This window comes from Globicephala melas, chromosome 20, assembly GCF_963455315.2.
Source record: "Globicephala melas chromosome 20, mGloMel1.2, whole genome shotgun sequence".
In the NCBI taxonomy this organism is placed as follows: Eukaryota; Metazoa; Chordata; class Mammalia; order Artiodactyla; family Delphinidae; genus Globicephala; species Globicephala melas.
The window spans coordinates 22803821-22825097 of NC_083333.1; the positions used below are offsets into that span (position 1 = coordinate 22803821).

General features: G+C 46.7%; 3 protein-coding genes across 8 annotated transcripts in view; 2 read left to right on the forward strand and 1 right to left on the reverse strand.

Moving 5' to 3' along the window:
• The window catches only part of AMZ2 (archaelysin family metallopeptidase 2), a 34373-nt gene extending 19170 nt beyond the window's left edge, over positions 1 to 15203 (forward strand). The window contains exon 8 of the mRNA XM_060290576.1: positions 15123 to 15203. Within this exon, the coding sequence (XP_060146559.1) occupies positions 15123 to 15188 (66 nt within the window). The 3' untranslated portion in view covers positions 15189 to 15203. The remainder of the gene's footprint in view (positions 1 to 15122) is intronic.
• The window catches only part of ARSG (arylsulfatase G), a 115823-nt gene that overhangs the window by 8040 nt on the left and 86506 nt on the right, over positions 1 to 21277 (forward strand). The gene's annotated exons all lie outside the window — the stretch shown is intronic.
• On the reverse strand, positions 4085 to 21102 carry SLC16A6 (solute carrier family 16 member 6). 2 transcript variants are annotated; one of them, XM_060290571.1, is made up of 7 exons: positions 20914 to 21102; positions 19924 to 20153; positions 13980 to 14218; positions 11458 to 11601; positions 10489 to 10617; positions 7435 to 8250; positions 4085 to 6288 (listed from the first exon to the last, which is right to left on the reverse strand). In XM_060290571.1, the coding sequence occupies exons 3-7, from the start codon at positions 14209 to 14211 to the stop codon at positions 6038 to 6040; spliced, it is 1572 nt and encodes a 523-aa protein (XP_060146554.1). In that variant the 5' UTR covers positions 14212 to 14218; positions 19924 to 20153; positions 20914 to 21102; the 3' UTR covers positions 4085 to 6037. The 2 variants fall into 2 exon arrangements, with proteins under 2 accessions (XP_060146554.1, XP_030693894.2); XM_030838034.2 differs by lacking the exon at positions 19924 to 20153.

A 21277-nucleotide genomic window follows, 5' to 3' on the forward strand; every position in this document is an offset into this window, starting at 1 on the left:
TGTCTTTCTGGTGGGCAGGACCACATCTGGTGGTGTGTTTTGGGGTGTCTGTGACCTTATTATGATTTTAGGCAGCCTCTCTGCTGATGGGTGGGGTTGTGTTCCTATCTTGCTAGTTGTTTGGCATGGGGCGTCCAGCCCTGTAGCTTGCTGGTCGTTGAGTGGAGCTGGGTCTTAGCGTTGAGATGGAGATCTCGGAGAGCTTTCGCTGTTTGATATTACATGGCGCCAGGACGTCTCTGGTGGACCAATGTCCTGAACTCTGCTTTCCTGCCTCAGAGGCACAGGCTGCCACCGGGCCGGAGCACTAAGACCCTGTCAGCCACATGGCTCAGAAGAAAAGGGAGAAAGAAAGAAAGAAAAAAAATAAATAAAATAAAATAAAGTTATTAAAATTAAAAAGTAATAAAAGAAAGAAGAGAGCAACCAAACTGAAAAACAAATCCACCAATGATAACAAGCACTAAAAACTATACTAAAAAAAAAACAAACAAAAAATGGACAGACAGACCCCTAGGACAAATGGTAAAAGCAAAGCTATACAGACAAAATCACACAAAGAAGCGTACATATACACACTCACAAAAAGAGAAAAATAAAAAATATATATAAATATTAAAAAAAAGAAAGAGCGTAACCAAATCAATAAATCTACCAATGACAATGAACTCTAAATACTAAACTAAGATAAACATAAATCCAGAAACAAATTAGATGCAGAAAGCAAACCCCAAGTCTACCGTTGCTCCCAAAGTCCACCGCCTCAATTTGGGATGATTCATTGTGTATTCAGGTATTCCCCAGATGCAGGTACATCAAGTTTATTGTGATTTAATCCGCTGCTGCTGAGGCTGCTGGGAGGGATTTCCCGTTCTCTTCTTTGTTAGCACAGCTCCCGGGGCTCAGCTTTGGATTTGGCCCCGCCTCTGCGTGTAGGTCGCCGGAGGGCGTCTGTTCTTCGCTCAGACAGGACGGGGTTAAAGGAGCCGCTGATTAAGGGGCCCTGACTCACTCAGGCCGTGGAGAGGGAGGGGCACGGAGTGCGGGGCGAGCCTGGGACCAGCAGCTTTTGAGCACCGTGCTTTCAGGCCGTCTGAGCTGATTCGTAGAAGCACCAGACTCTTGAGTGTAATCGTAAATAGGTACCATTTTTTTCCTCTGGGAAATGCCAGTGAAAAATGAGGCACTCGCTAGCTCGTCCATTGTTTTTGGAGCATCACCTGCAGTGTGCCAGGCCCTGCTCAAAGCTTTGGGGATATAGCGGTGAACAAAAACTGCTATCTGCTATGCTTTAATGATAATAAGTGATAACAATACTTGTATAAGCTCAGAGTAAAGGGGTAGAGACAAGTGCTGTTCTGGATGGGGTATGCGCACATGCCTCCTCGGGGGTGACCTTTGCGGGGGGACCACATTGCAGGCTCATGCCATGTGCACATCTCAGGGAAGCGGGACCAGGCAAAGGGAACCACAGATGCCAAGGCCTGAGGCGTGTGATTCCAAGGAACAATAATAAAGCCGGTGCAGTAAGAGCCGGGCAGAAAGCACTAGACCTGGGCATGTGGTCGTGTACAGCTCATGCTTTAGAAGGATTGTTACAGGCTTCTGTCTGGAAAACGAAGGCCAGGGTGGGCTGGGGTACATGTGTGGCGAGAGCGGAAGTGGGCAAACTTGCTGTAAGACGATTGCAGTGATGGAGCGAAGATGACATTGACTCGGATCAGGGCTGCTGGCGGAGTTGGCAAAGGCAGTCAGGTTCTGGATATATTTAGCAAGCAGAGCCGGTAGGATGTGGGGGAAGGATCAGGCTTCTGCTGAGGACAGGTTAGCGTGGCCCTGCTGCCCTCACACAGTCGGGAGACCCGCAGTGAAGTGGGGACTTAGCAAGAGAGTCCCCAGTGTAGAGAAGGTAGAGTTTGGGTCGGATTCTAGGGGAGTAAGTTGCTAGGATGGTTAGCGTGCTTGTTCTCTTCTTGAGTTGCCGGAAAGGTAGATACATAATATAAATTCATGGCCACAACAGTTTGTATTTTTTTCCCATAACCTTGGGTGAGCTATATTTTAAAAGCCTTTATAGATAAAGTGTTCTGGGGTATCAGTTTTGCTGTCCCATTTCCCCACTAGGAGATCTATAGTCACTGTGGTCATTGTGATTTGGCCGTGAGAGTTTTTCGTACGTGAAAAACGAAATTTTGCAAGTTCCTGACCTTGGCACTTTTCTTGTTCAGCACCCTCAGGCGGTCATGACAGACACTGAACACCAGGGGGAGCTAGTTTCCTTACTTATGCAACAGAGTCTGGCCCACCTGTTGGAGACTGTAGGCCTCCCCTGTATTAACCATAAACCTGAAACCCAGGACAGCTTCTCGTTTTGCAGTGCGATGTATACTTATAGGAGTGATCTTTTAGCGTGTACCATGTCTGGATTGTCTTTAAATTGGTCGTTTTAATGAATGCTTATAACCATTGAAAATTTTAAGGGCAGTGGCTTCTAAATTCTAGGCGTATTAGTGAACCCCATATCTGGGAGCTTTTAAAAATAAGGATTCATGGGACTTCTTTGGTGGCCTAGTGGTTAGGATGCGGTGCTATGACTGCCGTGGGGTGGGCTCAATCCTGGTCGGGGAACTGGATCCCGCAAGCTGTGCAGTGCGTTGCGGCCAAGAAGAGAGAAAAAAAAAAGAAGGGATTCATGATCCTTTCTGATTTATAATATTTGAGAAGTAAAGAAATCTAAATGTAATAAATACCTCAAGTGCCGTGAATGGATGACTCGGCCACGGAACTCTGAGTTAGAATCTATGTTTTATCACCAGGTATTGAGTGAAAGGAAAGGCAAATAAATGTACAAGAGCTACCCTACACGTTATTGGAGTCGAAAATTGATAACCTGGTTCAAAAGCTTGGAAACATTGTATCTGTTAAGGATGCATTTGTCTTAAAAGAACACATGATCTTATCTCATTTTTACAACTGGAATGATTTTATTTTGGGAAGGGAAGTGGTCTACATTTGTAGTGAAATTATTTCGTCAGTAACGTGGAAGCCAAATCTCTTTAATCACAGGCAGTGAAACCTGATAATGTGCTAGCAGCTGTTTGATCTTTCCTATCTTTGGCACCTGTGATCTAAGGGTCACTCTGGCCACGATGATCCTTTCCCATCAGTCAGGACAGCTAGTTTACAGTTTTGCTACTGGTGGTACCTGTCTGATCAGTGGGGCCCACAGGCCAAATCCAGTTCACTGCCGACTTTTCTTGACTGCCTGCAAACTAATAATGATTTTTACGTTTTTGTGTGGCTGAAAAAAATCAACAGTATTTCATAGTGTGTGAAAATTTTATGGAATTCAAATTTCAGTATCCAAAAATAAACTTTTATTGAGATGGCCATGCTCATTCATTTACATTTTGTCTATGGCTGTTTGCGCCCTACAGAGGCAGAGCTGAATAGTTGTGACCAATAGTTGTGACCAAGCCAGACCAATAGTTGTGACCAAGTTGAGGCATGTAAAGGATTGCAGCTGAATAGTTGTGACCAAGCCTGCAAAGGCTTAAATAGTTACTATCTGGACCTTTACAGAAAAAGATTTTGCAGACCGCTGGCATGGAAAGTCCGTGCTGTTTACTTACAGGTTAGAGCAGTTCTTAGGCCTGTTCTGTAACTACGTATGGTTAGTCTTAACTATTTTCACTTATTACTTTTGATAGGCTGAGCTATCTCTCTGTGGCCACCAGGATATCATTTCATTCATTTATTTATTTTTTTATGTTTTGCCATGCTGTGTGGCATGTGGGATCTTAGTTCCCCAGAGATCGAACCCGTGCCCCACTGCATTGGGAGTGTGGAGTCTTAACCATTGGACCACCAGGGAAGTCCCCATTCATTTATTTTTCATTTATGAAATAATGATGTTCAACTAACACGTCTTGGAAACGTTTATGTGTCTCTAGTGCAGTTAAAAGATTTTGCACAAAAGCTTTTAAAAACGTTATTTGACATGAATCTTCCTTGAGTTTTTATAACTTTAACTGGATCCAACAATGAACGCCAAGGAGTCAATAAAAAACCGAATCACTTTCTTTAAATAAAAAAGCCATACATTTATTGCAAATCTAGAAGTACCAGAATGTCACAGAATACAGAACAAATCAGCAATCCTGTTTTCATTTTCTGCCAAATATTTAAAACCTTGATTACTGACATACTGAAACTGGCATACATTTTATTTTCCATGCAATTAACAGAATGGACGTCTTAAGCAGATCGCTCTGAAACCAGATATAAATATTAAGTTGTATTGAACATTCATAGTAAAAAAGGCTGTAAAGTGCTGAAGTCATGAAGTCTGCAAAAGTGCCACAAGCTCCAAGTCCTTCTCTGGTAGTGACAGAGATTTGCTACATCCAGCTTGTTCTAGGTGTGTCTGTTTTTGACAGACACGTTGTCATTTCCTCCCCAGCCCCTCCCCAAAGTTTTACAGATTGTCCTATTTCTATGGCTGATCAAACACTGTACAGAAACGTAGCAGGTGGTGATGAACTATGCCACTTTCATTTCAGTGCAGAGAAATATTCAAGCTTGTGTGTACCTGTAACCAAACTAGGCTTGTTATATTTTTTTTCCCCCTGAGTTGTCATAAATTAACAGTAAATGAATAAAGATGGAGCAGCAGTACTGACCATCACCTGTAGAGTGAGATTCAGGACATTATGAGTACGCAGCCAACCTGTTACCCTCATACTTGCCCTTTTACAGAAAAATGTGCACATGAGAAATACTATACATGTAATGTAACTCCAAAAAAAACCCAGTGACCAGTTAACCCAATAACTCTGGTAACGTAGAGCAATCAGGGTTTATATGATATAACTCATGATGGTAAAATAAATGTCTCTGCTATCCCACGTGAAATACAGAAATGCTTCAACGGTGAGATTAAAAAAAAAATCAGAAATGCTTCAACAATTCAATGAAATATAATTCTGATCAAAGAAGATCCTCAAGTATTCTTAGGTGATAAAACAAATCATTTAAAAAAGCTAAGTCGATTTGCTACTCATCATCATCCCCCCCCCCCCTGAAATGACGCACGTTGTCGTTAATCAAACTGAAGAATCCTTAAACTTGGCCTTTTACGAGAGTCACTTTACAAGTTAAGAAGTATTCTTTGAGGCATGTAAAGGATTGCAGAAAGGGGGTAGAAATTCTGCTTATGTCTCAGATTTTCTTTCTTTTGATTACTTTATTCATTCTAGAATAACTTAATAATAAATAGCGGTTTAAATTAAAGACACTACAATCACATATTTCTGAATAATTAAAAGCAATAGGAAACACATTTTTGAATGCTGTGCTGTGTGTTCTGTATCGAAATGCTTCTGGTAGTGACTGGCCATAAAAAAGTGGTCATCTTCACATTTATGAAGTTCAAGTTACATTATTTTTAAAATTTCCGTTTACTAGCCAAATGTTTGGTCTCAAACTGTACTTCATTTCCATGAACTATGTGGAAAATTCAGAGGCCCTAATTTGTTAATGGAAACCTCAGTATTTTTCAAAGGGTTTTAAACAATTTGTTCATATTTCTGAAAATTAGAAATGTTTTAAATGATGTAAGCTTTTTTTTTTTTTTTTTGTAATGGCCAATTTCATTGCAGTGGCCTCGGCCAGATGTCCTTTTCCAAGATAGTAGTTTATCACATGTGAGAGCTCTTAAAACCACTTTGCCAATTCATGTCACTCTTAAAACCGGAATGCGACCCCGAGAGTCCTGTGCATCTTCGTATTGCTACTGAATACAGCCAGGGTGACGTACAGAAAGGGTGTTCGGTGGTTTTTGTTTTGGCTTAAAAAACAAGCGAAAAGGAAAACTTACAAGAAAAAAAAGAAGGATGTTGGTAGTGGTGTTCACGCATACATTCCCTTTAGAGTGTAGTCTGGAAAGCGGGTGGGTGGTCCACATCTCTGCTGCCCTGGGTCCCCTGTCCCCCACCCTCTCCAGCCCCCAGGGAGGCTGGTGTGAATGACAGGCGTATCACACGGGCTCCGTTTTCATAGGAGCTCTGTGCTCAGTCTTCCCCAGGTCCATTTCAAGAAAGTCTTCTGGGATGTCTTGTAAAGCTTTCCCACGGTGACTCTCGGCCTTCCCTTCCCCGGCTCGGGGACGGCGGCACAGCCCCCTTTTACAGGGTCTCACGAGGGCGAGGCACACAGCGGCCACAAGCATCCCAGCCGCGCAGGAGTAGAAGGCTCTGCTGTAGATCTTGCTCTGGTCCACCAGAAGCCCTGCGGGAGCGTCAGCACATTAGCCACAAAGACCCCCCCGCCAGGCTCCCCCAAACTCAGCCACTTCTCAGGCTCTTTGCCTTCCTTGTTTTGTCTGTTTTGTTTTGTTTTGTTTTTAAGAAAAAAGCATGTGGAAGGTAGGAGTCTTTTCTAGACGGGAGAGAAGATGTAGACAAACGTACAACCTACTTAGCACCTGAGAAAATTCTGTCACTCAGATGTTCTTTGTGGGCTGATCTAAAACTTGGGAACGGTGAGATGCCCACTCCTTTGGAAAGCTGACATCCTCTCCTAAGAGGAAAGAGCTCTTTTATTTTCACTCGAGTTCACTTCAGGTATCTTTTCACATGGGGTAAGATTTCTAATCACAATAACCTCAAGGACTTATTTCAGGGCTAACATGTAAAATAAAGCCATGTCCTTCCTACAGGGAAATATTCTGTAGTGATTAGTGAAGCGCTCTGCAGAGTGCTGTTCTAGGTTCAGTTCCCTAAAACCCCTCCCTAGAAGGGAAGCTGGCTTACAGAAGACCCTTAGTTCTGTTATCCCAAAAGTCAGAGGGTAATGAGGTCAGAAATCCAAGCGTTCCCCGCCCCCGCTGCGAGCATTTTTCAAGGTAGAAAAAGGTAGAAAAAGCCCGGGCAGCTTGGGCTGCAGACCCAGGTTCTAATCCTGACTTGGTCACTGATTTACCATTGGGCGGTACGCTGACATTCTCTGGCTTTCACTTTCCTCATATTTAAGTCAAGAGAGGTGGCTCGGGTAACCTCTATCCCGACACCTCTAAAATTCTCTGCAAGTATAAAAATCAATAGTTTTATTTTCCATTCGACTTGAATAGGAAGCTGGCACTATTAGTAAAAGGACAGTATACTACAGGTGGAATCTAAACTGTGACACAGATGAACTCATCTACGAAACAGACTCACAGACTTGTGGTTGCCAAGGGGGAGGGGGATGAGGGAGGGATGGAGTGGGAGTTTGGGGTTAGCAGGTGCAAACTGTTAGATACAGGATGAATAACAACAAGCTGCTACTGTAGAGCACAGGGAACTGTATTCAATATCCTGGGATAGACCGTCGTGGAAAAGTAAAATATTGTAAAAGGATAGCAGACAAGGGTTTTACTTTGTGTATTTAACTTACCTGCAAGTGGCGGTCCAGCCAGTCCCGCGATGCTCTGGAAGAAGACATAGACGCCAGCCGCTGAAGACATCTTCTCGATTCCCACGACGTCGTCCTCAGCGAGCAGCGGGATGTGGGTCCCCGCCACCGTCCCAACCATAATCCCGGAAAATACACTACAGGACATGAGACCCCAGAATTCAGTGGCAAAAGTAAAGGCAAACAGGGACACGGTCAGTAAGACGACACAGATGAGCTCGATGTAGATCTTGCGGATGGGCTCTCTGTTCAGGACCAGCCCAGCCCCGATCCTCCCGAACACTTCTGCGATCGCCATCGCTGATAATAAGAAAGCAGCGCGGTCCCGGTCCAGGCCCAGACTGAGGCCCAAGGGAATGATGTACAAGGACGGGGCGAAGAACCCCAGGGTGACGAAGAGACCAAAAAACGCGTAGCAGATAAAACTCTTCTCTTTCAAAACGGAGAAGTCCAGCAGCGGGGCCTTCTGGCAGCCGGGCCTGGGGCCGGGCTGGCCCAGGGTCTGCTGCAGGTCGGCCTCGGGCTCGAGCTCTACGGTCGTGTGACCAGGCACGTTTTTAGGTGAGGTAGGTAGTTCTACTCCTGAGTCAATGGAATCTATCGAGGTGCGGGTTTTCTCGTTCTCAAGCATGTATTGCACTTCTTTCCGATTTTCGTGGGCGGTGGTTTTGGGGGTCCCGGGTCCTTTGATGATGATAGGTCTGAGCAGCGCCCCGCAGACCACGAGGTTGAGCTGCAGGAGACCCACGAAGAGGAGGCTGTACCTCCAGCCGATGGTCTCCTTCAGGGCCGTGATGGCTTGGGTGGGCAGGAGCAAAGGAGAAAGAAAAGCCAAGGTCAGAAACGAACTCAAGACCGGGGGCGGGGGTGGGGGGAAGCGAGAAGAAACGCAGACCGGGAAACGGGTAAACAAAAGTTACTTGGCCGTGGGAATGCAGTCGACACGCACTACCCTTTCTTCTAGGTTTTGGGGGCTTTTAGGACTCGAGAAGGAGGAAGGTGCGTAAGGATGAGCAGAGAGACACATTTTCAGCCCAGGCCTCTGAGAGAGCTCTGGTGGGTGCCTTCCTCCAGGCAGAGACTCGAGATGAACCAAGTCCGTGACCCACATCAAGGTTCGGCAGACAGCCGTCTGCGGGCCAAATCCAGCCTGTTACTGGATGATAAACCTTGACTAGAACACAGCCGAGATCATTCTTTAATGTCGTCTACGGCTGCTTCTGTGCTGTCACCACAGAGAGGAGTGGATCCCACAAGGACTTGCCCGTGACGCCTGAAATATTTCCCCTCTGGCCTCTTCAAGACAGAATTTCCACCCTCTGAGCTAGATGGTTCTCCATCCACTCCTTCAACCCTCAGTAGTAACAGATGAAGGAGAGGATAAACGAAGAATCTAAAAGCTCAGAGGCTTATCCTGGAATTAAGACACTTACTGTGTGGACACAGTACGGTCCTGTGCAGTATTGCTGCAGTTCTCCGCTTGCTTTGTGGAACGTTCTACCTTCCTGCCGGCCCAGAGGCAGCCTGGAGGGGGGACTGGGCCCTGGCTGGGGTCCTCTGGGGGTTGGGCGGTGTCAGGCCAAAGGGGGCTTCAGGACCCATAGTGAGAAGAGGATAATGCGGGCCCCACGAGACCTTCAGGAATTTTCATCATCATCCCACAAAGGTGAAATGATGTTCATTAGAATTTCATTTCACTAGATTCTCATTCTCTGAGAGCTGACAGTCAGGTATAAGAGACATGGTAAGTTGGTTCCTGAGAAAGAAGATCAGCTTAGCAAGACAGCCCCGAATTCCGGGGCACGGGGTCTCCATTTACTGTCGTAGCATGCTTTGCTCACACCTCTTCTCCCCCTGTTAATATGGGAAACTCAGAATTGCAAAATCTTTCAGGCTTGGGTATTTCAAAGTGCTTTACCCTCCTCTGGCAATGATCGGTCTGCTCTTCTTTGCTCCAACTCACATTCCTTGAGTGCCTGCCTACCAGGTGCCAGGGATGTGCTAGGGAACAAAGCCAACCAAGATGCAGTTTCTACCTTCAGGGCGTTCACAGGCCACTGATTCTCCCCTCAGTGTTTTGTTCTGAAAAATTTCAAACGGACAGAAAAGTGCGAAGAATGATACCTATCTGCCTGCCCGCACTTCAGCGAATTTCAACAGTTAACATTCTTCTCTGTCTGCCTATCTATAGGCAAGCATACATTAATTTTTCTGAACTATCTGAAAAGCTTCAGACATGACACGTCACCCCTAAATACTACTACGTGTATCTCCTTTGGACAAATCCGCCGCGATCCACGGACACATTCACCAAGAAATGGCAGAGTAAGAGGTTAATCTAAGTCTCTAAGGTGATTTGTCTGCCACTGGCTAGTGAAATTCACAGGTTCTCGTTAAGATAGGGAAATAAACCAGGGATAAAAATCTCCCTGTGAGGGCTTCCCTGGTGGCGCAGTGGTTGGGGGTCCACCTGCCGATGCAGGGGACGCGGGTTCGTGCCCCGGTCCAAGAAGATCCCACGTGCCACGGGGCGGCTGGGCCCGTGAGCCATGGCCACTGAGCCTGTGCTCCGCAACGGGAGAGGCCACAACAGTGAGAGGCCTGCATACCGCAAAAAAAAAAAAAAAAACTCCCTGTGAGATTATCCACACACCATTCACGAAAGGGACTTTACTAGCACAGTTTAAATCCGCATTGAATATGGCTCTTTTGACCAAGGAGAGAAATAGAATAATAGGAACAATCTGAAATCATTAAATCATCTATTTTGGAATGGCTGTTTCAAGCCTTACCACTGAATATGTGCCATTGTATATTCCTATTTATGTAAACTTGGACCAGTATGAAAATGTTTGAATTCCTAAAATCGGGGTTAGGGAAGACAGATCCTGAGACTGTGCTGGAGAAGAGAAGACAATTAACCTTTCCTTCTGCACGCAGTCGAAGCTGTCAGTCTATTAACTGACGGTTGGCAAGAGTCAGTGTAGCAAGAAGAGCTAGTTCACGTGAACACGTAGACTGTAGTCGTCCACTTACCTGGTGCAAAAGCAAACATAGCGAAACATTCTCCTGTAGAAGCAACAGCCGTGACCACAGAGCGTCTTCTGTCAAAGTACTGTGACAGAATGGTGACAGTTGGGAGGAAGCTAAAGCAGTATCCCAGACCTGTGATGGAAAGTCAAAAACGACAGAAAGGACCACATCCTCACTGATGCCAGAAGAATGCACTCAAAGATCTGGGGGTTTTGTGCTCATATTTAAAATGGTAAGTTCTGGGAGCCCAGAAATTCATTCTGGAAAATAGTGCTGTAGCAAAAAAAAAAAAAACAAAACAGGTTTCGTCAGAGGTCTGGAGAAACTGCAAGAGCTGTTTTGGAAAGCTAGGAGTTAAAAAAACAAACCTGTTCTCTGGTTTTTTTCCGTACTTTTCTGCAATGTTTTTCCCCCCAATTTATATAATCCACAGTGGACAGAACTCTTATCGAATATAGTTTTTATTTAAGACTTCTATTTGGAAATAAATGAGTTTTGGTATGTGTAGAAACATATGAAAAGATTTAAAGTGTTTTGAAAGGGAAAAATTTTTCTCAGACCCCGAAGAATAAGTCCGGCACAGACCCTCCCCTACAGCTCAGGGTCCTCACAGCCTGACTTGGGAAATCTCAGCTAAAGAAACGCAAACCTTGCTTTGTGAAAATGATGTCTTTGGGCTGCAAACTATCACAAAAGAGAAGTTCTCTTTCTCATTGGTAAATATTAAAAAAAAAAAAAATCAGACAAAAAGTCTTGGGCATTGATTGAGGAGAGGTTCCCAGGGGAACACCCTGGAGCCCATACAGACCAGTTCAAAACCACTGATCTGGGACATTATTAATTTTAAAGAAAAGAGAGAAAGGGAGAAAGAAACACACTTTGGATTTGATTCCCTACCCCCCCCCCCCGGCCCCCGCATTGTTCTAGAAGCTAAGTCTCTGGAGAATGAGCGAGCCCAGGAGAAGCACTTACCAGAGATGATGCCGATGGCAATGTACATGTGGTAGACCTTCTGTGAGAAGGAGGCGATCACCATGCCCACGCTGACCAGCAGCCCCCCGACCATCACCACCAGACGGTGTCCAAACCCAATGCTCAGGACGGTGGACACAGGAGCTGCAGCAAGAGCAAAACAGGGTCTCAGCTCCCAGAGGCAAAAAAGCCTTAGCCTCCCTAGGACGCCTTCTTTTAAAAATGTGTTTAGCATCTTTATGGGAGTTTAACGCTTTACAATGGCGCGTTAGTTTCTGCTGTATAACAGAGTGAATCAGCTCTGCATATACCCTAAGATTCCGTCTTGTTTAATTTTACGTTTTCTAACGTTTAGTGAAGTGTAGTTGGTTTACCACGTTGTGTTAGTTTCAGGTGTACGGCCGAGTGGTTCAGTGATACGTACATGTATATACACTCGTGTTTTAAAACTATTATTTTCCCGGATGGTTTATCCCAGGATGTAGAATGCAGTTCCCTGTGCTACACAGTGGGGCCTTGGTGTTTCTCCATCCCGTATACACTCACTGGCACCTGCTCACCCCATCCACCCACCCCATCCCTCTCCCTCCCCCTCCCCCTCGGGAACCGCACATCTGTTCTCTGTGTCTCTGTGTTCTCTGTGAGTCTGTGGTAAGATTCCATCTTTGAAGCCTTTAACATGGAGGTGATGATGTAAGATAAGTATGCATTTTGTGCAATGGTTCCTTAAGTCAGTTCAGGACTTATTTTACTATTTGCACAAGCTGGACAATATATTTTGGGGGCTCCTTGAAGAGAAATCAAGAGTCATAGTATAAAACATATCTTTTGTCTCCGATGAAAGATTTTGACTCACCAGGAGCCCCTATAAGATTGGATATGCATTAGATTTGTTATTCTGTAATAAAAATGGGCTTTTCCTGTGATTGGACGAGGCACTTTTTTTTTTTTTTTTTTTTCTATACTCACTGCTTTGGATTCTTTTTTAAAAGGCTCCGGTTAGGGTCAAATTCCAGCTCAGTTCCATTTGACTTTTTTGCAAATGATATGAAAGTGTGGTGAATTCTGTTACGCATACCAAAAGGAGGCTAGCTATGGGATAGACAGTTCAGAGTGGCTGATGAATTACAGTTGGCGTAGCTTCTGTGCTCTGTATCCTCCGGGACATTTAAATCTGGAAGATGAGCTTCCTAGTCAGATGCTACTTAGGCTCCCACTGATACCGCCTTGAGTACAATGAGATAAGGGAACCCTCCAGAGTTGGGGGGAGGAAGAACAACATCGTACATGCTGGATAGAAAGAGCTAAAAAAGGAGTAAGTTTTGTTGGGGTTGGTGCATACCTATCTCTTATGTGAGTTGAATGTAAACTAATATATTAATATAGCAAATAATGAAATCACTAGGATCATTTTTAGGCAGTGTGTAGACTCAAGGCATTAATGACTGGAATAACAGCATGAAGAACAATTATCTTCTGGTATAATAGTATTAGCTGGAAATTTCTTGTTGACTATATTATCTTTGGTTAGAAAACGGCTAAAAGTTCAGCTTTGGGATTTTCGTTTTATTTTGGTTACCAAATGTAAAATTTTGGTTCTAATTCATGTAAGTTATCTTTCCAAGAAAGTAAACATCCTGCCAATTAAGAAATTAAGTATCTTAATACTCAGACCGGAACTAGAAGTACTTCCGTGAACCGTGTAGGAGAGGGTATCAGGGCTAACGGGAGAGATTCTGACTTTACTCGGTAGCGAAGAACAGTGGAGCTACCTTTGTGAGACAGTATAGGGCTGAAAACTAAGTGCCTTTAACGACAGGCTTAGAAAACTTCAGAGGCAATGGTTCCGTGACAGGATATTAGGGTAAAGTTAGGGAAGCTGAAGTTCAGCCCCGTTAACTGTCCGCGGTAAGTTCAACGGCCTTGCTTTCTCAGACGACCCTGGCGCGGCCCCTGACAGATGGATGAACAGTCATGAGACCTCAGAGATGTGCTGAATTAGGTCTGAATGGGACCAAGTGAAAATCAGTATGTTAAGAACTATACTACAGTCCCATTCATCTGATGCTGTTGGATCTGGGAGCTGGGCAGACCGATTAGCCAGTGAAGTCCTTTAGGGAAACAGGTGTTTGGAATTCAGAATATCCTCTCTGGGCAATATGGGTAGTTTTCCCATACACCCTTTTACACCTTCCATCTTTCTCCTTCATGTAGTCGCATTTTCATGTTCCCAGCCTGTTTCCTCAGCATGTTTTTACGAGACCAGGACCCAGGATGCCAAGAACTTTTAATGCTTCTTTAGGAAATGACCACATTCCCATTGAACCGGGGTTTGCTATTGTCCTCAAAATAATCTGCAGTATCCTAAGAGAGTGCATACAGTAGGTGTTTAATACGTGTGCATTAAATGAAGGCAGTCAAGTCTGGCAAGTAGGCTTTTTTCCTTCAGCGCCTCTTACATAATTAGGCAGACTGAAAGAGGCATATGCTTATGTAGCGCTTAAGCTGGAAGATGTACTAACCTGTAAATGTTAAGACAAACACACAAATGGATATTATCCATGAGATCCTGCTATTGGATTCATCAAAACTGTCCATTAAGTCATTGAAGAAGACACCAAATGACTTGATGATGCCATAGGTGAAGACTTCAACGAAGAAAAAAGAAACAGCTACCACCCAGCCCCATCCTCCATCAGGCACTTGAGTATAAACATTGGCTCTGGAACAAAGCTGTGATTTCTTTTGGGTCATTCTTAATCTAAAAGAAAAAGTTAAAAAAAAAAAATTAGACCAGCAATGGCATGAGGGTGGATGATTCTAACGCTCGACGGATAAGAACTACTCACTACATTTCTTAGGTTGATGAATATTTAAATCATGTGCAGTTAGTGTGAAGTCTTTGAATAATAGTATCTATCTATCTATACATCTATGTCATCTTTTATCTGTCATCTTATCACATTTATATCTATCGTTATCTGTCTCTGTCATCTATCATCTATCTGTCTTATCTATCTAATGAACCAACTATGTTTGTATTGTATATGGAGCCGCGAAAGATTTTGGGAAGGCAGACTTCCAAGCTATGGCAGTTAAATGAAAAAACTAACCAAAAAAAACATAAAGAGCCTGGGCAGAATATTTAGAGGCACTTTGGAGGACAAAGAATGGCCACCAGACCAAGGATCAGTGCAGACCTTGAACCTGAAGACAAGTTAGGTAAAGGAAGACTGAATTGACTGTAAGGAATGTGGATCAGAAATGAAGCCTCGGCAAAGAGAGGCTCAGAGGCCACCTTGCAGGGGCAGCTAAGTGCTGGAGAAATCCTGCATCTCTGCTTGGTGCCCCTGGTCATTCAGACCATCCTACCTCCTACTCAGCAACATTCTGATTATGGTCTGGGGTCCCATATGGCTGTACCTATGTGAACGGAATGTGACTGCAAATTAAAATTTGGGGATTCTGTCTTCTTGGTGTTGGTTTAGCATGAATGAGTTCCTCAAAGTCGGTCGCCACGTGGTGTATGAGAAATGGAATTTTTCCACACAGGACCAGTACTCTAGGATATAGTGACCAAATAAGGCACTACCAATTTGTGGGGTCTGGACAGCCAGGGAACTTAAACCAAGTTACTCCTGACCTTGCTATGCTTTTCCATTCAGGTTGCAACCAACATCAGAACATCAGATCCCTGTGCCGTATCACCACTAAGGGGAAACTATATTTAATACTGGAGGCAGGGTCGTTTAAGTCTTCCGCGGCAGGCTCGAGCACATAAAACGCAGACATTTTCAAAACCTCTGCAATTACATACACTTTGAAACAGTCATGTGTGTTTTTAACCCAACTAAAAATTAATACCTATAAATAACAAATGAGTCTGTGGTCTCTGCGCTCTTAATGGCAACGCACCTTGAGTTTAAGAATTCTCTATAACTATGCAGTCGTAGCCAGGTGAATTTTCAGGATGCGTGGATGGCCTAGCCGCGAGTTGTCACGTTCACATACGAAGGCAGGTTTTATTGAAAATGGAGCGCAACTGAGAAATAACAGGACAAAACCTCATCTAGACAGTAGACTTCCCAGTTTCTGCTACGGGAATCCAGTATTCGGAATTTGCTCTGAGCACCTTACAAAGCAGCAAATCTGACCTAATTTCATATTGTTCAGCCTATTGATAGCATGGTAGCCTAGTACTCTGAAAGGACTATATACTCACTTATTACTCTCTTACTGTTGGCTATTTGGTTGCATAAATAGGGCATAAGATGCTTTAAGACGCTGTGCTCCCTGCAGCAAAGGCCTCTGCATTTTGGTGTGTGTCAGTGTGGCATGCCTGAGAGCTGAGGGCAAAGGTGGGAAGAGCACTTAAGTGGCTCTGGGTGTAGGGTAACAATTACAGACCAGTTTGTCATTCATGTTCCCAACACGGAAAGCAGCTGATTTAACATGGGAACCCCGAGCCCTCCAGCAGCTGAGGTTTTCCCAAGTCCCCTCCTCCGTTAAGACTTTCAAAGTCTGCTCCCAAGATGAGGCACCTGGGGCAGAGGAGCTGACAACGGTAGTGGGCTTAAGATTGAGAAGGAAAAAAAAAAAAGTACATGCCAGTGTTGGCTTTGGAACCCTGTTCAGCCCTAGGGAGCGGGGTAGGAGGGAAGGAGGGGCAGTGCGGGGGGGAGTCCACAGCTCAGGTCCCCCTCCCATCTCGCCCCCCCTACTGGGCCACTCCTTTGAGCTTCGCCTTGGAAGCCCAAGACTCCTTTACTGGTCTCTCAACTGTCTGGTACGATTAATCTTTCTGAAATGCCTCATCGTCATGACATTTTTCTGCTCGGACTTTTTCAGTGGCTTTCCTCTTTCTGAAGGACAAAATCCACGAGATCAGCTTGACTTTCAAAGTTCTTCCTAATTGGAAGCCCCTGCCCCCCACGGATCTCAGCAGCCTTAGTTCTTCCTGTTCTGTTGCTTGACTCGCCAGCCACCTTGCCTGCGGCGCGCCCCTTCCCCAGGCTGGAGGCCCCCCACCGCTGGCGCCGCAAGGGCCCGCTTCATCACATCCTCCTGCCGCATAAGGCTTCCTCTGATCCACTCGACCTAAGGAGCTCTCTTCACGGGACAGGCACCCTTTAATAATGGGCTGCTGTCTACTTGTACGCATTTATCTTATTTGCTCAGTTAAACTGTAAGCTCACGGAAAACAAATCTGGGCCTATTTCTCTTTGCATCCCTTCCCCACCCCCACCCCCCCCAGGTACCTTGCACACAGCTTTAATTAATTCTTTCCAACAAAGTAACTGCTGGGTGCCAGGGCCTATGCTAGGGGCGACAGTGACAATACAGAGATGGCCTCTGCCTCCCTGGATGAAATTGTTTGTTGATGATAATGATAAGGAACCTTAAGACTGAAATCCCATCACATTTTAAAACCATTCAGCCATGTCCTCCCGGAGCTCAGAACATTTCTGACAAGCAGTGGCGACTAAGTCCAAGGCCAGGTCGGCACGAAGGGTGCCCATAAGACCTTAGCATTTTAAGAGAGGGCTCGGGGCCAACTTGAATAAAAACACATTGGGTAAAATTGATAAAGGCCCCAGAGAGACAGACAGAAGCCCTCTCTAGCCTAAAAGCACTGCAGGACCAAGGCGCAGAACCTTTTGGTTGGGTTGCATTTCAGAGGGTCAAGACTAGACTGCAGTTTTTGTAGGAAGACGAGGTTACCTACTATGGGAAGGCTCTGGGCGAGGCCAGCGCTTCAGTTCTGGTGATGGGTGCCCATCTCTCTCTTTCTTTGCCTGTTGCCGTCGGTGGTTTAAATGTGCAAGATGGGTGGGGCTGGAGGCCCCGGGGTGGGTGGAGTTAGAATTACAGAATGTTACAACCAAAATGGGATTTGGAGCCCATCTGGGTCCATCTCCTCTTTGTAAAATCCCACTCATTTTGCAAAATGGGGAAGCCGACCCCCAGAGAGGGGAAGGGACTGGACCGAAATGGTCCAGCATCTGATCTCCTGTCTCCCCGGGGCCCCGCTGTATCAGGATGCAGAACAGCATTCTGAAGGCCAGGGAGGGGGCGTTTCCTATAGAGGTTGTGAGGACTCTTTCACCGCGTCACTGTGTGACCTGGAGAAAGTCACTGCACCTCTCTGGGCCAGAGTGCCTCACTCGTCAAATGAAGAGGCTGGCTTTGGGAACCCTTAAAGCTCCCCCAGCTTTGGCAGCTGACACTTCTGTTATTCAGCACTGAGTTCTCAACCACCTGATTGCTCAGGTGAAACCTAGTGGCCCAAGGAGACCTGGGAGCTGGGAGGAAAGTGCAGGTGCCAGACGGTTCTTACAGACGCGGCTGTAACGGAGCCGGACGCTGGCTGGAGCTGATCTAGGACAGCCGGCTCGAAGGTGGCAGCTGTCTGACTGCTTTCCTTCTCTTCACTCTCTGAGCTCCTTCTGGGTGTTCAACTCCTTTGTTTCTTTAAACTTTACATCTGGGCTACTCCCCTGAAGCTAGATCCAAATATAACTCTCACCTGCATTCTTAGGTTTGGGGAGGACAGCTTTTTTATTGTTTTCCTGGGATCATCATAAAAGAAAGATGACACCCCAGAACCCACTGATACTCCCAAGTTTACGCCTTCATCATCCTAAAGCAGCCTATGCCCTGGTATATTGAGCTTTGAAGATCACAGTACAGAATGATAATAGAATAACCTGGTTTCTGTAACATACGGTTGAGGACGCCTTGCACACAGGGCAGTCGGCAGCTCTTTCCAGACCCAGTGCCTGGCCATGTGCCTGGCACACAGTATGTGCTCAATAAAAGTTCACTAAACAAAGCATGCGTCTTGGGGCACTCCTAAAGCAATGCACGGCTCTAGCCCCCTGAAGCCCAGTCATCAAGTGAGGAAGTCCCTGCTTGCATAATCAGTCCTTCCCCTGGACTCTTTCCTTCCTACCGTCCCCTCAGCAGGACGACTGGCTTAACAAACGGGTTGGCCTCTACAAACGAAAGAGAGAAAGGCCTGTGGCTTCAAAGGCTCTAAGAATTCCAGAACATGGAAATAATGTTTTGGTTTTACGGGCATGTGAATTTCCCTGACGGGATGGGATGGGATATTCGTTTACTGTGGGGGGGATAGAGCCGAGCGAGGAGCAACCCCACGGCCTTGGGAGAATCACCTTGCTGCTTGATTTTCACTGTCAAGAGGTGAACAAGGGAGTTGAACTAGACGGAGGTGATCTCAGATCTCTTCCTGCCCTAAAAATCTACGTTTCTCTGATAGCCTTTGACCCCTACTTGCTCCAAGTTACCCTTTCATCTTTCTCAATTCATTTTTGAGTCCTTTGACGCAAGGTCCACAGGTCTGTCTCTGTGAGGCCCTTGTGCGTTATTTGTTGAATTTCTGTTTACCATTAACTGGCCTCACGCTCATGGGGAAATGACTTTGTTCCTAAGTTTCATCCTCTAAAAGCAGGGGTGAGACACAGAGGTCTGGAGGGTAAAATGCTACGATTCTGAACAGGGGTTCCTGGCAGCCATGTCGCCTTCCTCCAAATGTTCTCCCAAAGGAAGCAGAACGGACAAAATGCACTGGGTGGTTTGGAGTAACTTCCTATGAGCATTTGGTTGTCTAATCTTAAATAAACGAGAATTCTGCCAAGGCTTGGAAATCTGCTATAGCTGGGACTCTCAGCTGCGATTTGATTTCTTGAGAAAAGCTGTCCCCTGGAGGCATGAAGAATGCAAAATATTGGACTATGATAGACCGTCAGGGTGCCAGTCCAGGGTCAGATCAGAGCAAAGTTCAAAATGCAGCCTCTGGATGGGCAGCGGTGGCAGCTGCTGGTGTGGCTGGTGTGAACAAAGCCTCAGCGAGCCACTGCCAATCTCCATGCTTCTTAAAGGCGTCGCCTGGAGAACAGCTTTTGACAAGTTGTTTCCAGCCCTAGTTGTCAAAACCAGTCTGTATCTAGGTGAAGCTCACTTCAATTCTCTATTTTAAAAAAAAACAACAAAACCCCCAAACCTAACCTGGACGGCAGCCTCAGCTGCTCTGAATCCCTGGAGAGCACCGATTCACCCCCTTTTACAAGATCGTGATGTAGAAACCTATCCCCTAATTTCAGTGTCGTCCTCAGGAGTTCCACCGAGGAAAGTCCTTTTTGGGAAACCACAGAAGGAGAACTCAGGGTTGCTGGCTCTCATAGAGAAGGAGCTTTTCCACTTGGCTGCACTGCTTATTTACATGCTGGAACTGTCTTGGACACTTAATGATGAGAAGAGGTATTTCTGTATCCACCAGGCAGGCAGGACGTATTATTGATCGCCCCCCCTCCCATGACAGGGACTGGTGCTTGGACATGGGGAGATGCATCACTCAGAGATCTCTGCATAGCACTTGGGGCTGTTTTTGCAAACAAGACCCTCCACCCAATCCACTTAGTATGATTTGCAAAATAGTAAGATTACCGAGAAATCCCATTCCCAGGGTAGAAACCGTCTCCTTTGAGAAAGAGCTGACACGGTGTGTCTATAACTGCAAACAAAACCAGCTTCCAGGATGACAAGGTGTCATTGCTTGCTCTTCCCCGGTTGGCTCCGGGGAGCTTTTCTCTAAGACTGACGCCCCCCGTGTTTGGTGACACGTTACATGCCACCTAACAAACTTCTATCATCTGTCTGTGGGAGAGTGTGGCGGTCTGGTTTAAAAAAGAAAAAAAAAAAAGAAGCAGAAGGAAATAACCCATTTCCTCTGCAAAACCATCCTCCCTGGCTACAGCGCCGCTCAGCTACCCGGGCGCTTTCCCGTGGTTGGCAGCCCTGGGAACCTTGGAAGTTGAGCGGGACCAGCCGTCAGCCGCTGACAGCCCTGACGGTCAAGGTGGACGAGCTGCTCTCGGCGGGGACATGCCTGCCTCCCCGTCGGCCGCCCCGGGTGCGTGTGTCAGGCGGGGGGAGGCCGGGAACCCCGCTTTCCCTGGCGCTGTCTGCGGGGCCGCCCTGCGCGCGCGCGCGCGAGCCTGGGGACGGTACCTCTGACATTTCGCTCCTGTGACGCGCGGGCAACTTCATGCGGAAAATCCGTGCAGGGAGCTCAGCGCGGCGCCCCCCTCGCCCGACAGCCTGGGGGCCCTCGCCTGGGCCGGGGGGCACCCAAAGGCCAAACCTGCCTTTAGGTGTTTTCCGGACACCGACTGTACCCGGGCCACCGACAGGCAACTCTCGGCTGCCCGCAATGGTGAGAGCGCGCCATCCCGGGGGCCCCGGGCATTCCCAACTGTCAGAGAAGATTTGGGGGAATAACCTCTCCAAAATGTTAAGCAGTTAAGTGGTTTCCTCTTCCTCCCTCCAGCCTCCCCCACCACCAGCCCCCCAAAGCTCCCAACATAGCTTAAGAAAAAACCCACCCACACCCCACCATCAAACTTTTAAACATGTAAAATGATAAAACCAACTCACCAAGTTAGAAGGGAAGAGAATAAACCCCAAAAGGCTCCCAATAAGGCGGAGGCCAGGCCGCCCCCTCCTTATAAGCCGCTCGGGAACACGAGAGAGGATTAACCCCTTAGGGCGTGGGCCCGAGCCTAGGGCAAGTTGGCTCCGGCGGGCGAGCCCCGGGCGCCCGCCCCGCCGCGCCCGGCTCCGGCCCCCCGCCCGCTCCCGCGCCTCGGGCCCCCGCGCCGCGCCCCCCGCCCCCCTCCCCGCCGCCCGCGCCGCGCCGCGCCGAGCCGTGCGTGCCGCCGCCCGCGCCCCGGCCCCGCGTCGCTGCCTATCGCTTATCCTATACCGGCTGCAGCCGGTCTCCGCCGGCCTCGGGGGCGCG